This window comes from Epinephelus moara, chromosome 13 (assembly GCF_006386435.1).
Source record: "Epinephelus moara isolate mb chromosome 13, YSFRI_EMoa_1.0, whole genome shotgun sequence".
Lineage (NCBI taxonomy): Eukaryota > Metazoa > Chordata > Actinopteri > Perciformes > Serranidae > Epinephelus > Epinephelus moara.
In genome coordinates, this window is record NC_065518.1 from 34,179,131 (window position 1) to 34,192,564 (window position 13,434).

Sequence of the window (13,434 nt, forward strand, 5' to 3'; positions counted from 1 at the left end):
CATCCCATCAAACTGCTGTTCTTGGTCCACGATGATCCCACTGCTTCCACTGAACCCACCCAGTCAAGTAAGTTTGTGTTTTCTTTTGCTTTTTTTAATCAATAGCATGTTTCAGAATCAGGATCAGATATATTTTATTGATCTCCGAGGGAAAATTGTGTTGTTGTGTTGTGTTACAGTCGCTCCGATGTAAAGAATAGGAAATTATAAGAAGTAAGAAAAAGAGTATTAAATAAAAGTATGTAGGCTAAATATAAAATAATAATAATAATAAAAAATGAAATAGAAATTAAAATGTGCATTATGCTATAATGTTTAATACTCAGATATTAAGAATAAAAAGATGTTCACTTTGCTGAGTCTGTAGTGTGTAGAAAATAAAAATAGGTGTGTAAACTGTGTAAAGTAGTATGTAACATTTAGAAATATAAAATATTCATTATGCTATAATAATCACTACAATATATACGCCATTGAAATAAAAAAATAAGAATAAGAAATATGTAGTTATGTGCATTGCATGTTGAATAAATATACGTTCAAGAGGTGCTGGTGAAAATAAATTTGTATACTGAACAATATTGCACAGTTAATATTCTTCAGCACTTTAATATTCTTCAGTGGAGCCTATTTATGTGTATTTGTCATTAAATTAATTTATTAACGTGATTAATCATCCATTATCTGTTTTACAACCTTTATCCAATGTTTGATTTAATTCCACTAATAGGACTTTTGTTGTTTTTGTGCAAATAAATCAACTTACACATTTATTAATATCACTGTAACATGTGTCTGCTGTTATTTTGAAGGTATAATTGTTCAGCTGCTTGATCAAAGTTTATCCTCATCCAGTGATGTAAGTGGGGAAGGTAAACCAAATGAACTATTATAATACGGTGATATCTGTGTTCATTCAACACCACCACAATTTGAGCTTTTAACTGTAGATATGTTTAATGACAAAAAAAAAATCTGCATTGAGTGTGTTTTTCAGCTGATCACAATTGAGACTTGAAACTTTTACAGTCCGAAAACTAATTTTTTTATTTTATTTTTTTTATTATTTTAAAGGTTTGGGGGTTGGACTTGAGTTGGAAGTTGTAGGTAATAAGATAGAGAATGAATGGGGAGTAGTATGGAAATGGGAATGATTTGAAAGTTAAAGCAACGCTTACCTTTCTGGAAATTTCACACTTTTCTTTGATTAGGTTAAAATGCTATTAATAAGCTGATGGCACACTAAAATGTAAGTGAATTCCACCAGAGATCAAAACTCATACCATTCTCATACGGTTCTAAGAAAACTCTGACCAATCATTGCATTCGGACCTGTCTGTCTTCCCCACGTGGAGGCGTGACAGGACGCGGGAGTGGGGGAAGCGCGGAGGGGTTAGCTCTAGGCTAAGAGCTAACTCTAGGCTAAGAGCTAACCCGTCAAACCAGCTGTTCTGGTGAACGTCCGCTCGCTGGACACGAAAATGAATTACATCCGACTGTGGAGATCCACTCACCGAGGAGAGAGGGACTGCTGCGTCCTTGTGTTCACTGAGACATGGATGAATGTAACATATCAGACTCCGGTGTTGAGCTAACAGGGTAAACACTACATAGAGCAGGCAGGGAGGCTGCATCATCTGGTAAGCTCCGGTAATATACACAAACAATTCATGGTGCTGTGATGTGAAGAGGATCTCCCAGCTCTCAGGATGTGGAGTTTTTCACTGTGAAATGTCGACCCTTTTCATCTTACTATTGCACTATATGTTCTTTCTTATATGTTGCACAAATTGTTTTTAAATGTTTTGTTTCTTTTTGCTTGGGGTATGTGAAATGTTATTTCGTTTTTGTGCTGTGCATAAAAATGACAAATAAAGAAGTTCAGTTCAGTTCATAACGTTATATATGATGACACAGCATCCAGTTGCTAATGGCTAACGTTAGCCTAGCGTAGCCTCTGAAACATTAGTGTTATCTTCCTTGTGCATTTCCACTTACTAGTAACGTTAACACTACTATATAACGTCAGCACTGTAACCTTATTCCAAAACTCATCAGTCATCACTGACTCTGGTTGAGTTTTAAAACTCTAGGGTTGCATTTGTAACGTTACACTCGCCCTGTTCTTCCATGTATCAAACGTTACCTTGCCAATGCCTATGTCTATCATAGACGTAATGAGGACGTAATGGAGGAGGGGTAGTAGGTCTTTTGAGGGAGGTGGAGTTGCAGGAGGAGGGGGATGGGACTTTGGAGAGAGGTGGGAGTTGTGGATGTTCAAATTTTGTGAAAGTGCTGTGTAAAATGCAAGAAAGGTAAGAGTTGCTTGAATAAGAATTTTAAACAAATTTTTTAGGTGGTAACAGTATCTATTATAGTTGAGTCTACTTCAAACATAGTAAAAGGAAATACATTTTAAAATCTTGAGCTCCCTGAGGTTCAATGGGGTTAAGATTTTATCTTTGATATATATCCAGTGTGGGTGTTTTGTAGTGACCCTTTGCTGTGTTTCCAGCAGCTTTCTAGGCAACAAAAGTGAATATTTTTAAGCATGGGCATATTTTTGATTTGAGCTTTGGTGGGGACATTGAAGGCGAGTGCGCGAAGCGCGCGAGCTGAAACATTTTGGCACTTGTTTATAAAATCCAAAAAACTGTCTCATGCACACCTTTGAAGAGTCTCCTGAACAGGTGCGTAGGAAAAAACTTCAGCAGGTCAAGAAAGAAAAAAAAGAAAAAAGATTCCTGTACACTGTTGCCAAACTTGTAAAATATTTAATGGGACAAGGCAGCTACGTTTCGGTCATTACAACCTTCGTCAGGCAGAGTTGAAGCATTGAGTACAAGGCAGACTTAAATGATAAACAACTCAACAGGAGTAAACAATCACAGACCAAGTAATCAGCATCACAAGCTGTGTGTGATTGGACACAATCAACAAGGTATACAATCCATCCAGATGACATAAAAACAATTATCACCATGAACAAAGATAGTTGAAAGAAAGAAAAGATACATCAAAAATACATTTAATACTCAAAATTCATAAAGAACACAACCAAACAGTGTCAACATAATGACCTCAATAAGAGGTAACACTGTATAAAACCTAACTAAGCTACAAAAGAGACCAATACAATGAAAAGTATTAAAGGGAGGAAAAATATTTTAAAGGGAAGAAAAAGTGCAGATCTAGAATCTAAGTCTAGGAGCAAATCTAAATTATGTCAGCAGTAAAATAAAAAGGGTAACTGCTGTCACAACAAATATATCACAAAAGAGCAGTGATTATACAATAGGTAAATATTTAGAAAAATATATAGTAAACATATCTTTATGTCAGCATGGCCAGTTCCAATCTAACTGAATAATGACAGTGTAAAATTACTTTACTCTAAGGATGTAAAAAAACATACCATCATGTAGGCTACTGTATATTAAATATTAGGTCAGTGCATTTCTAAACAGTAATAAAAATGTACCTGTGAGGCATGCAGTGAAATGGAATTACATGCTCTCCGACCTCTTCTCTGAGCAGGGCAATGACACCTCCACGGTGTCCCATGTTCACCACCGCTCCATCTGCTCCGATGCCGACCAGCCTGTCCATCCACCCGGTCTCCTCCTGTCCCAGCTTCTCAAAAGCAGTTTTTGTAGCTTGCAGTACTCCTTGAAATAGAGGGATAACATTAATTAGAAGTACAAGGAACATAACTTGCATTCAGCAGCATCCAAAATTTACCAATTTTACCACTGCTCAGCGGGCTAGCCTTGAGGCTAGAGCTGACAAGTTAAGGTCAGTCACTCAGTAAGTCACTACAAAAACAATTGAAGTGAGCTAGTGTCACTCACCTACAGCATGGCTGTGTTCGAGGTCCTGCTGCCCAACCAGCCTATTGGTTGGCCTTCCATCTTGGATGATCCACACATACACCATCTCACACTGTTTGATGTGTCCGTGTCCCCATCAATCATGACAGAGACGTAGCAACTTTTTCTGATTTCACCTGCCAGGTTGTCCTTCATATCCTCCGCTATGGTCGAAATAATTTCAGCGCACCTAACATGGATGGTTGTCGTAAGATGGAGTGATGTCTGCTCCATTCTTGTTACACAGTGATATCAAAGGCCTAGACTTAGTAAAGGGTAGCTCTTCCTTTGCGATACAATACGCCACGTCAGACTTCATTTTTACCTCACGAAGAGCCGACTCATCTGCATGCGCCACACCGGTCCTCATGGAGTGCAAGACACTGCCAGCCCGCTCCGGTTGCTGTTTTGCGGCAAACACATGTCTTGCTAGCAGGTGGCGTTGAGAAGTGTGGTGTTTCTTCACGTTTTTTTTAACATCTTGTTTCCCACGGGAACTGCCCATTGGTCCGACAGCCCATTGGTCCGACATCCCATTGTTCCGACCATATTAAACCCATTGTTCCGAAGTCCGTTCCGAAATCATCATGATGCCCTGTGGTTAAGGTCTGGTTAGGTTTAGGCACAAAAACCACTTGGTTAGGGTCAGGAAAAGATCATGGTGTGGGTTAAAATGAAAAAGAAAGTGACAAACACATAAGCTGTGAGCCTGCTTCGCCTCAAGCCTTTCCCAGCTGACCCAGAGCCGGTCGCGGCGCACCATCAAGGTAGAAATACGCCCGCCGGGAGCCGTTCAGCACCGCGGACCGTCGGACTAATGGGATGTCGGACCAATGGGCTGTCGGACCAATGACATGGACCCGTTTCCCACTATGTACGGATTATCGAGCTGGATCTTCTTTGGAGCTGACCTACAGTAACAACAAAATAGCATCTGCTTGTCATCGTCGTAGTCTAGCCAAGGGAGCTCCTTTTTCCACTCCGCGTGGAATTTGTATGTTTTCTCTTTCAATTTTGTTGGTAGATCTTTATTTTGCAGAATTTTTCTGGGAGTTATTTTCAGCCATGCATTTCTGTGTTTTCAGCAGCTTTTTAGGCAACAAGCACGGGTAATTTAAAGGGACTCGTTACTGTGTTTCCAGCAGCTTTATAGGCAATAAAAGTGTGTGTTTTGAAGCAACCTGTTGCAGTGTTTTCACTATTGTTTTAGGCAACAAACATGGGTGTTATGTAAAGACCCATTGCTGTATTTCCAGCGGTTTCTAGGTAACAAGTGTGGTTATTTAATGCAACTCATTGCTGTATTTTCACCAGTTTTTAGGCAAAAAGCATTGGTGTTATGTAGAGAGTCATTGCTGTATTTCCAGCAGCTTTTTAAGAAACAAACGTGGGTATTTTAAAGCGACTCAACGCTGTGTTTTCTGCAGCTTTTTAGCCAACAAAGGTGTGTTTTGAAGTGACCTGTTGCTGTGTTTACCAGTTTTTTAGGCAACAAACATGGGTGGTATGTAGCAACCTGTTGCTGTGTTTCCAGTGGCATTATAGGCAACAAGGGTATTTTAGAGCGACTCATTGCTGTGATTCCAGCAGCTTTTTAGACAATAAAAGTATGTATTTTGAAGTGACCTGTTGCTGTGTTTTCAGCTGCTTTTTAGGCAACAAACATGGCTGTTATGTTGCAAGTCGTTGCTGTGTTTCCAGTGGCTTTTTAGGCAACCATTGTGGGTATTTTAGAGCAACTTCTTGCTGTGTTTCCAGCAGCTTTTTAAGGCAATAAAAGTGTCTTTTGAAGTTGCTGTGTTTTCACCAGTTTTTTAGGCAACAAACACGGGTGTTGAAGTGAACCTTTGCTATGTTTCCAGCAGCTTTTTAGGCAACAAGCGTGGGTATTTTGAAGTGACTCATTGCTGTGATTTCATTGGCTTTTAGGCAACAAACATGGGTATTTTAAAGCACCTTGTTGCTGTGTTTCCAGTAGCTTTTTAAGGCAATAAACATGGGTATTTTGTAGCAACTCACTGCTTTTTAACCTGCAGCTTTTTAAGCAACAAACGTGGGTATTTTGAAGCAACCCATTGCTGTGTTTGCGGCAGCTTTTTAGCAACGAATGTGGGTGTTTTGTGGTGACTCTTTTTTTTTTTCCAGCAGGGAAGATAGCATAAAAAGCGTTTCTTTTACTGAAATATTGGTACTTTTCTAGCATGGATTGTGCCACCAAAAGTGGGTATTTTAAGCCAAAACATGATTTTTTTTCCAAACATAACCAAGTGGTTTTGTGCCTAAACCTAACATGTTAACCACAACAATGTTAAAATGTAAAGTTTTGCTGTATCTGCTACCTAATAACGTGCAACTGTAATGTATCTGTGGTTTGCCAAAATGTATAATGACAAAAAAAATTTCTGGTGACAAATGGTGTGTACACCTTGACCTTGCTCTGGGGGCTCATCATTACTAACTGATGATAATGCACATAAATGTATAAAGGTTGTCTCATTTTGAAAAAAATCTCAGTAAGTTCCTGAAACAGCTCGTCACTGTAGTATTTATCAAATAATTACTTAAACAGGAGGAAATAGTACATTTGTTGGAGACTATTTTGAGCAGTGGATTAAAACACATTTGGTGCTTTAGTGAGTACTTGGGTCTGCAAAGTGGTGTATGTGGAACTGAGTCAAAATGAACTACAGTGTGTGTGTTCACGGTAATGAAGGAACATGTGAGCCAGTGGAATGATGTTTGTTGTTTATATGTAACAGTAAAGCTCTATGGCACAGATGAAGATGGTTTGGGTCTACACATAAGATTTGTTGAAAATAAGACAAATGTAGAATATCACCAGTCTGATTCTTTAAGAACGTACAGCATTTTACTGATTGCAGCTGCACTGCAAGACCTCAGACTTGTTTATTGTACAAATCCCAACAATTCACAGTCAACAACTGCACGTTTCTGCAGGCATCTGACTCATATTATAATTGGCACAACATTGCAGTTACTGTAAAGAGGAAAAACACTGTGGTCCAGCAGGTAGTTGGAGGCGTGCCCCAGCTCATACGAACTCCTTCAGACCTCTCACATAAAACTCGTCTGTCCCCTGCAGCAGCTGACAAACTCAGAGACTTGAGTCATGTTCTTCAGATTCATTTGTGCTGTATTGACCAGGTCTCTCTTTATCCTCCTCTCCCTCATAGGAGTGTGGAGAGTGGTGAGGGTGAAGGACAATGGACTCTACTGGCTTCTTACCATACTTTACCTGCCGCTGGTGGTGGAGATGATCCTGACCCTGAAGAGGAGAAGGGGAAAAGAGCACAAATGGTATCAGCTGCTGTGCTTCACTTTATTTTTACAGCAGAATAAATGTAGAATGGTAAGCTAGAATGAAACTGAAAAGACCAGTAAGAGGAGGTAAAGTTCATTATCTTAAGATTATAACAATATTTGTCTTTCCCTTCAGGTTTTCCCCTGCTATCTTTCTCTTCCTCATCAGTATTATTCCATCATTATGGATTTTAGAACTTCACCACCAGGAGAACATATCTGCTGACTCAACGGTATCGTCCATTTAATGTACTTAATCATATTCTCCTCTATTCTGAGGGGTTTATGCAATAATAATGCACTAATTAAAATGTGCAGTGTTATACTTTGTGTCTCTCATTCTAGTGTGAAAAACTGGACTCCACTGAAAATATCAAGAGTATTCTCAGACTTCAGGTAGGTTTCAGAACTTAACAGACATTTAAATTAGACATTTATTTTTAATATAATTTCAAATCCTTTTCATGAATGTAGCTTTGCTTCAAATGATTTCAAATAAAACAGAGAAAAGTGTACAGTTTAAGGGAGATTATTTAAACCATGCACTTTTATTTTGTGATAATTACATCCATATATTTCAGCAGTTTCCTTTCATTTGGCAGTGGAGGGTGATGGTTTGTAGAGCTTAGAACATAAATGTATTCAAAAAATACACTGGGATTAAATGTGGTTTCCCTAAATGTATATTATCACTTTATGTACATTAACAGACAACTATTTGCAGTTTGAGAAATATGAGAAGTTTTTCAGTTAACGTAGGAGAACAATACTTTGTAGTATTCTCTGCACCTTTGGTTTCCGTATCGTCATACGCCCAGACAGTGGGGCTCTTTTTCTGTACAGTGTTTGGTAATGCTGATTCACCTCAAAGAGGCTGTTGTAGAGCTGTGGGTGTTTTTTTCCTCTTACAACATGAGCACATTCATAGAACTGGCTGCCTTTAAACAGCCCACCCTTAATAAAAACAATTCTAAGCTGAACATGAAAAGTCTGGTTTACACTATGAAATATAACCATGTTTCTTTTCCTTATTTTCACTATACACTGTAAACCCCAATTCACTCACTCAACTTAATTTTTTTTTAACTCACACTCAAAACTTTTCATTTAGTAAAATGCAGTAACATAAAAGTTTTGAGTACACCATACACAAAATAAATGTGTCACATGACCCTTGTTAGACAGGAATTCTATGTTAGCTTAACATAAGTTTTTTTTTTTGTTGTTCGAGCTTTTAACTCTATGTCATATGAACACAAAAAACACTGTACACATTTTACAACTTAAAAAAAATGTCATTTAACTATAAAAATATGTTGTGGCAAGGTTAGGTTTCTTGAGTTCTAAAATAAGGGAAAGAGATGAACTCTGAACCAGGAAGTGCTCTTTATGTCACCTCAGCACAACTTTATGTTAGACACGCCACTATCCACACAAGCAGGAGGTCAAAACTGTGACCCCGTCATGGGCAAGAGTTGTACTTAGTCCCTTAATAAATCCTGGTGTCAGTGTGTCATCTCCCATTCCCTTTAACAGCCAGGTGTGTCTGCACCTGGCGCACTGCTTTTTACAGGTGGATTTGGCAAATTGGAGCAGTGAGCAGCTTTCTGTTGAGAGTAATGCAGTAAGTAACAGCAGCTCTGTTCTGCTCTCTGGTATGTTCTTATTTTAGAGAATGTCACTCATATTTTCCTAAATAATGATGTATCAGTTTACCAACCCGCATCATGCCCTTGTGTGTGTGTAACAAGCAGAGTGTACATGCATTGTGAACCCACCTATGAAGGCACAACTTACAACCTGAATAATGCGCCCTTTAAATAGGAGGAAAAAACTGCACTACACTTCAACTGTGCTGTTTGGGCCAGGTGTAAAATTGGGCCCTCTATGTTACTGTTGATACTCTTAATACACAATCTATGATAAGTATATGTGGAACTTTGGGAACTTCGTACAACATGGGCGTAGTTGTAAGACTTGTCTTGTAAAACATTTGATCCTGTTGTGCACTCTGTATGACTTGTTTCCATGTCTGCAGACTACACAGGGGATCCCTCTGTCCTCAGTGTGTGCCAACGACTGGATTCTGGCTTTACACCAAGTCCTGCTCATCCTACTGATTTTGGGGAGGTGGTTGCTGCCAGCCACTGGAGAGCTGACCAGAGACCAGCTCTCCCAGTTACTACTCATCTTTGTGGGCACAGCTGCTGACATACTGGAGTTCACCTCTGAAACACTGTCTGACATCAAGTGAGTAAGAAAAGAACATAAGGGGGAGAGCAGATAGGAAGTTTACACGTTTAACTGGTTGTCTTAAACAATGAGGTGGAATCAAATGTTTGTGTGTGTGTGTGTGTGTGTGTGTGTGTGTGTGTGTGACAAAGGGACAGCAGTCCAGCCATGGTCTACATTATTCTGGCTGTGTGGACTTGGAGTATGCTGCAGTTTCCCCTGCATCTCTCAGGTACAGTGCAAAGAACAGAAATAGGGAATCAACTTCTGGTAGCCTGAGAACCGGACGAATCTGCAAGCTCATGCTTCATTTGCTTTGGGAGATGCGTCTGGTCTCTCTCCCGTTCAGACATATTTCCACCTGACATGGCCTAGGTCAGGCCAGTCAAAACTGTTTATCTAATATGGGGCAGGATTAATACGATGACTGACAGCTTGCTAAACCTTTGTGCTTAACGCAAAATATGTGATGATATTATTTTTGGCTCACTTACCCTAACGCTTGGGATATTATGGCCAGCAAAGAGGAGTGCCATGAAGGCACTGAAAAAAAAAAAAAAAAAAAAAAACCAAGATGGCTACAGCTGATGTGGAACTTTAGCTTTATTTAAGTGCTGTTTTCAAATTCAATCAATCAATCATTTATTTGTCACATGGAATTATACAACTCCAGTTGAATGTGATCCCATCAGCTCCTTTAACTTGTGCACTGCAATTTAGTCCCTTTTGTGGCTGCTGCTTTATAATTGTCCATGTTTCCAGATGGTTCTGGTAATCCATGGTTTCTAGTTTTGGAATAGTTTAACTGTCTACACATCCCAGCTTCAACAAGATGGCTGCATGGTCGCTCCTCCTGAACATGGGCAGTACTGCACTGCAGCCGTCTCTGAATATAGCAGTGATCCACAGCAGGAACAGGACAGCACCTCACATTTCCACCATCACACCAGTCCTTATTGTATGATGCTGTCCTGGATTTAACTAAGTTTTGGTGAATCAAAGGATTTTACAGTTCCTGATATCCTGTTGGAAACTCATGTGGCATGGAGTTTGCAAGTTTTTTTCCAATGCCTGTACAATGTTTAGGAGGATTCTAGTTCAACTGGTGCTCATTCTTCATCATCTTTCCAATGATGATGAAGAATGAGCACTTGGGCTCTAGTTTCCTGGCGCAGCGCAGGGTGGAGCAGGGTGGCAAACCCCGCACAGAGCTAGTTTCGAGCAGCGCAACCCGAGGCGCACTCAGTTTGGTAGTTTGGCAGACCGAGGTGCGCTGAGATGGGTGTGGCTGTGCAGCAGGGGGAGGTGTTGACAGATCCAGCTTGGCGCAGTGACAGTTTCGTGCCAAAAGGCTTTGCTGAAGGTGCGCTAAAAGCTCGCCAGCTGAAACCAGGTCTACTGTCAGCGCAGGCGGAGCGCAGCTGCTGTAGTGGCAGTTTGGCTGACCGGCGGACAGTGCGCACACGTCACCAAAACCTCACAGGCAGGTTTCCAGAATGTCAGGCACATTAACAATGCAATAAATATCCACAAAACCACAATTCAATGCAACTATCTGCAATCAGCACATAAATGTATCTCTATATAGACTGTCCCGTCACATCTGATGTCACATCAAAGGGGATTGGCACCGTTTGGCACGTTTGGCACGCGGTAAAACCCACTCCACGCCTTCTCTCCTCTCTCTTTCCGACTTGCGCCGGTAGGAGGGACGGAGGTGCGAAAGAGGAGTAGCTGCGCCAGGCGCACGGTGTGCCAAACTTACAAAATCCGCCTTGCCACACCCAGTTGGCAAAGCGCAGGTGCGCTGCGCCTCCGCAGCGCCCGGTCTGCGAAACTAGAGCCCTTTATGTTTACATTTGAAAACCTCAACCTGGCCAGCTAGCAGGTAACTGGCAGAAGTCAGCAGGAGGAGAGTTTACAGATCAGTGAGTTGATTTCCTCACCCTGATGAGTGAACCAAAGCCAGCGCCACCACTGTCCAACACAACCACAAAAAGCATGACAGATTTGCAAAATAATGATGGCAAAAACAAGAATCAGTACAAGTTGGTGCTAAATCATCACAGCCCGGACACAATCTCTTTAAACTCCTCCCCTCCGGTAGGCGCTAGAGAGCACTGTCCGCCAAAACCACCCGTCACAAAGACAGTTTCTTCCCCCAGGCTGTCTTATTTTTTATATTTGATCTATAGTTGTATATTTTTTTCTATATTGTATATTCTGTATATTCCATTTCTTGTTCAATTTGTTGAAAAAGTACTTATGTACCGGAGTCAAATTCTTTGTTTGTACACATGTACTTGGCAAATAAAGCTTATTCTGATTCTTATCTCTGCCTGCTGTAGTCTGTATACATTTGTCCATCACTCAGTGCCATCTACCACTGTTGATAACATCCCTTGGAAATCGAGAATGAACTAAGAGGATACCAGGCTAGCTTTCTGGTGTAAACTATTATAATCTAGATATTGTATTGTACAGATTACCCTCAGCTCTACAGAGCCTTTTAGCCTTTTTTGAATATTGTCCTGGTTTTCCAGCCCACAAACCTTGCTCCCATCAGCCTTGTGTCTTGCAGCAGCAGGCAGCTGTTTTCAGTGAAAAAGCTACATAAAGCCATTGTACACTACCTGCCCAGCACCAAACCGCATGCAGACATAGTTAGAGACTGGCTGGTGAACATAGTGGAACATGTAGCAGCTGCAGAGACATTTATTTTTCTCAGGAGTTAGTGGAGACCAAAAACAGAGCTAAAAGGAGAGTTGGTCCCTCTGCCCGTGCAGGGTTACCCAACACAGGAAAGATCAACCTGCTGATCTTTCCTGTGTTGGGTAACTGTTTAGAACAGCAGATGCTTCTAAGAAGTGAGTTACTGTAATGTATCAAAGAGCAGATTACAACTGAGCTAACAGAGTTTACCTTAACTTATTTTCTCTTTTGTCTCAACAGTAACGGCTGCATCCTCAGGTGACCCCTCTGAGCCTGCCCCCTCCCTCCTCTCTCATCTCAGGACTGATATCTGGAGCACTGTGGGAGCTTTGTTTATCCAGGATGGGCCATTTCTGGTAGTCCGCCTCATTGTTATGATCTACTACAAGGTGGTACACCAGATGCTGATCTTCTTTGCCATTAAAAACTTCCTGGTTGTCATTCTCAGCATCTACCGGCTCTCTGTCCTTATCTGTGACAGGACCTCCTGAGTTTGAGTGAAACCCCAGCGCAGCAAGTTATCATAATTAAGTTACTGTAAACGTCATTTTGATTGCATATCATGTTCTAGTGTATCTGAAAATGTTGTTTTTTTAAATTTCAAATTACACACAAGTTCTTTAGGTAATACAGTATGTACTGTACCTACCAGAATAACTATCCCACTTCTCACTTGATCACTTATGCAGATTGATTAGATTAGAGATCCCAACCAGAAAACAATGAACTCATGTGTTACTCCTCATTTCCTGTTCAAACATTAGAAACTAACTTACTAACTCAATATGTACCAGCTAGTCTGCCCCATTCCTGTTTACCTGTGGATTCTCAGATACTCCTGTCCAAACCTGCCAACAATACCAGTGAGCTGATGTATTTTTTCACATTTTTTTTTAATAAATCACTGAACTGTTTCTGTCTGCCAGGATTTGTCTGCATTTGGGTCCTTTCCTTGTTGCCTCACACTCACCTACCTGACAATAGCAGTTACACTGAGCCTGATTTGAGCACATGCACATACGCTGCAGAGATATTTCATTTTGTAACAAGTCAGAAAATAGACATATCCATAAACCATGGACTATAAAATAATGGATGTAGCCCATTAGTTTTGTGTTCCTGTTTTGAAGCCTCAGGTCACCATCTTGGAATTTTGGAGACCATATTTGGACAAGAGGGTAGAGTTTACCCTAACGGTTGCTGCCAGGTTGGTTAGCACAGTGCATTCACAGCTATGGTTAACTATGATAATGCTAATGCTAATTTTTTAAGTTTCCTGACTCGATAAAGTAAATATCTG

General features: G+C 40.5%; 1 protein-coding gene across 1 annotated transcript; it reads left to right on the forward strand.

The window, feature by feature from the left end:
• The first annotated feature begins 6,787 nt into the window (after positions 1–6,787).
• LOC126399948 (transmembrane protein 26-like) lies at positions 6,788–13,030 on the forward strand. Its single transcript, XM_050060312.1, has 6 exons — positions 6,788–7,187; positions 7,327–7,423; positions 7,536–7,586; positions 9,229–9,440; positions 9,575–9,654; positions 12,375–13,030. The coding sequence occupies exons 1-6, from the start codon at positions 7,000–7,002 to the stop codon at positions 12,623–12,625; spliced, it is 879 nt and encodes a 292-aa protein (XP_049916269.1). The 5' UTR covers positions 6,788–6,999; the 3' UTR covers positions 12,626–13,030.
• The last annotated feature ends 404 nt before the right edge of the window (positions 13,031–13,434 follow it).

Excerpts from the sequence above, each read along its gene's own strand:
- LOC126399948 (XM_050060312.1), top strand. The coding sequence starts at position 7,000 with ATGTTCTTCAGATTCATTTGTGCTGTATTGACCAGGTCTCTCTTTATC. Across the intron at positions 7,424-7,535 it reads ACATATCTGCTGACTCAACG|TGTGAAAAACTGGACTCCAC; the intron begins GTATCGTCCATT and ends CTCTCATTCTAG. Across the intron at positions 9,655-12,374 it reads GTTTCCCCTGCATCTCTCAG|TAACGGCTGCATCCTCAGGT; the intron begins GTACAGTGCAAA and ends TTGTCTCAACAG.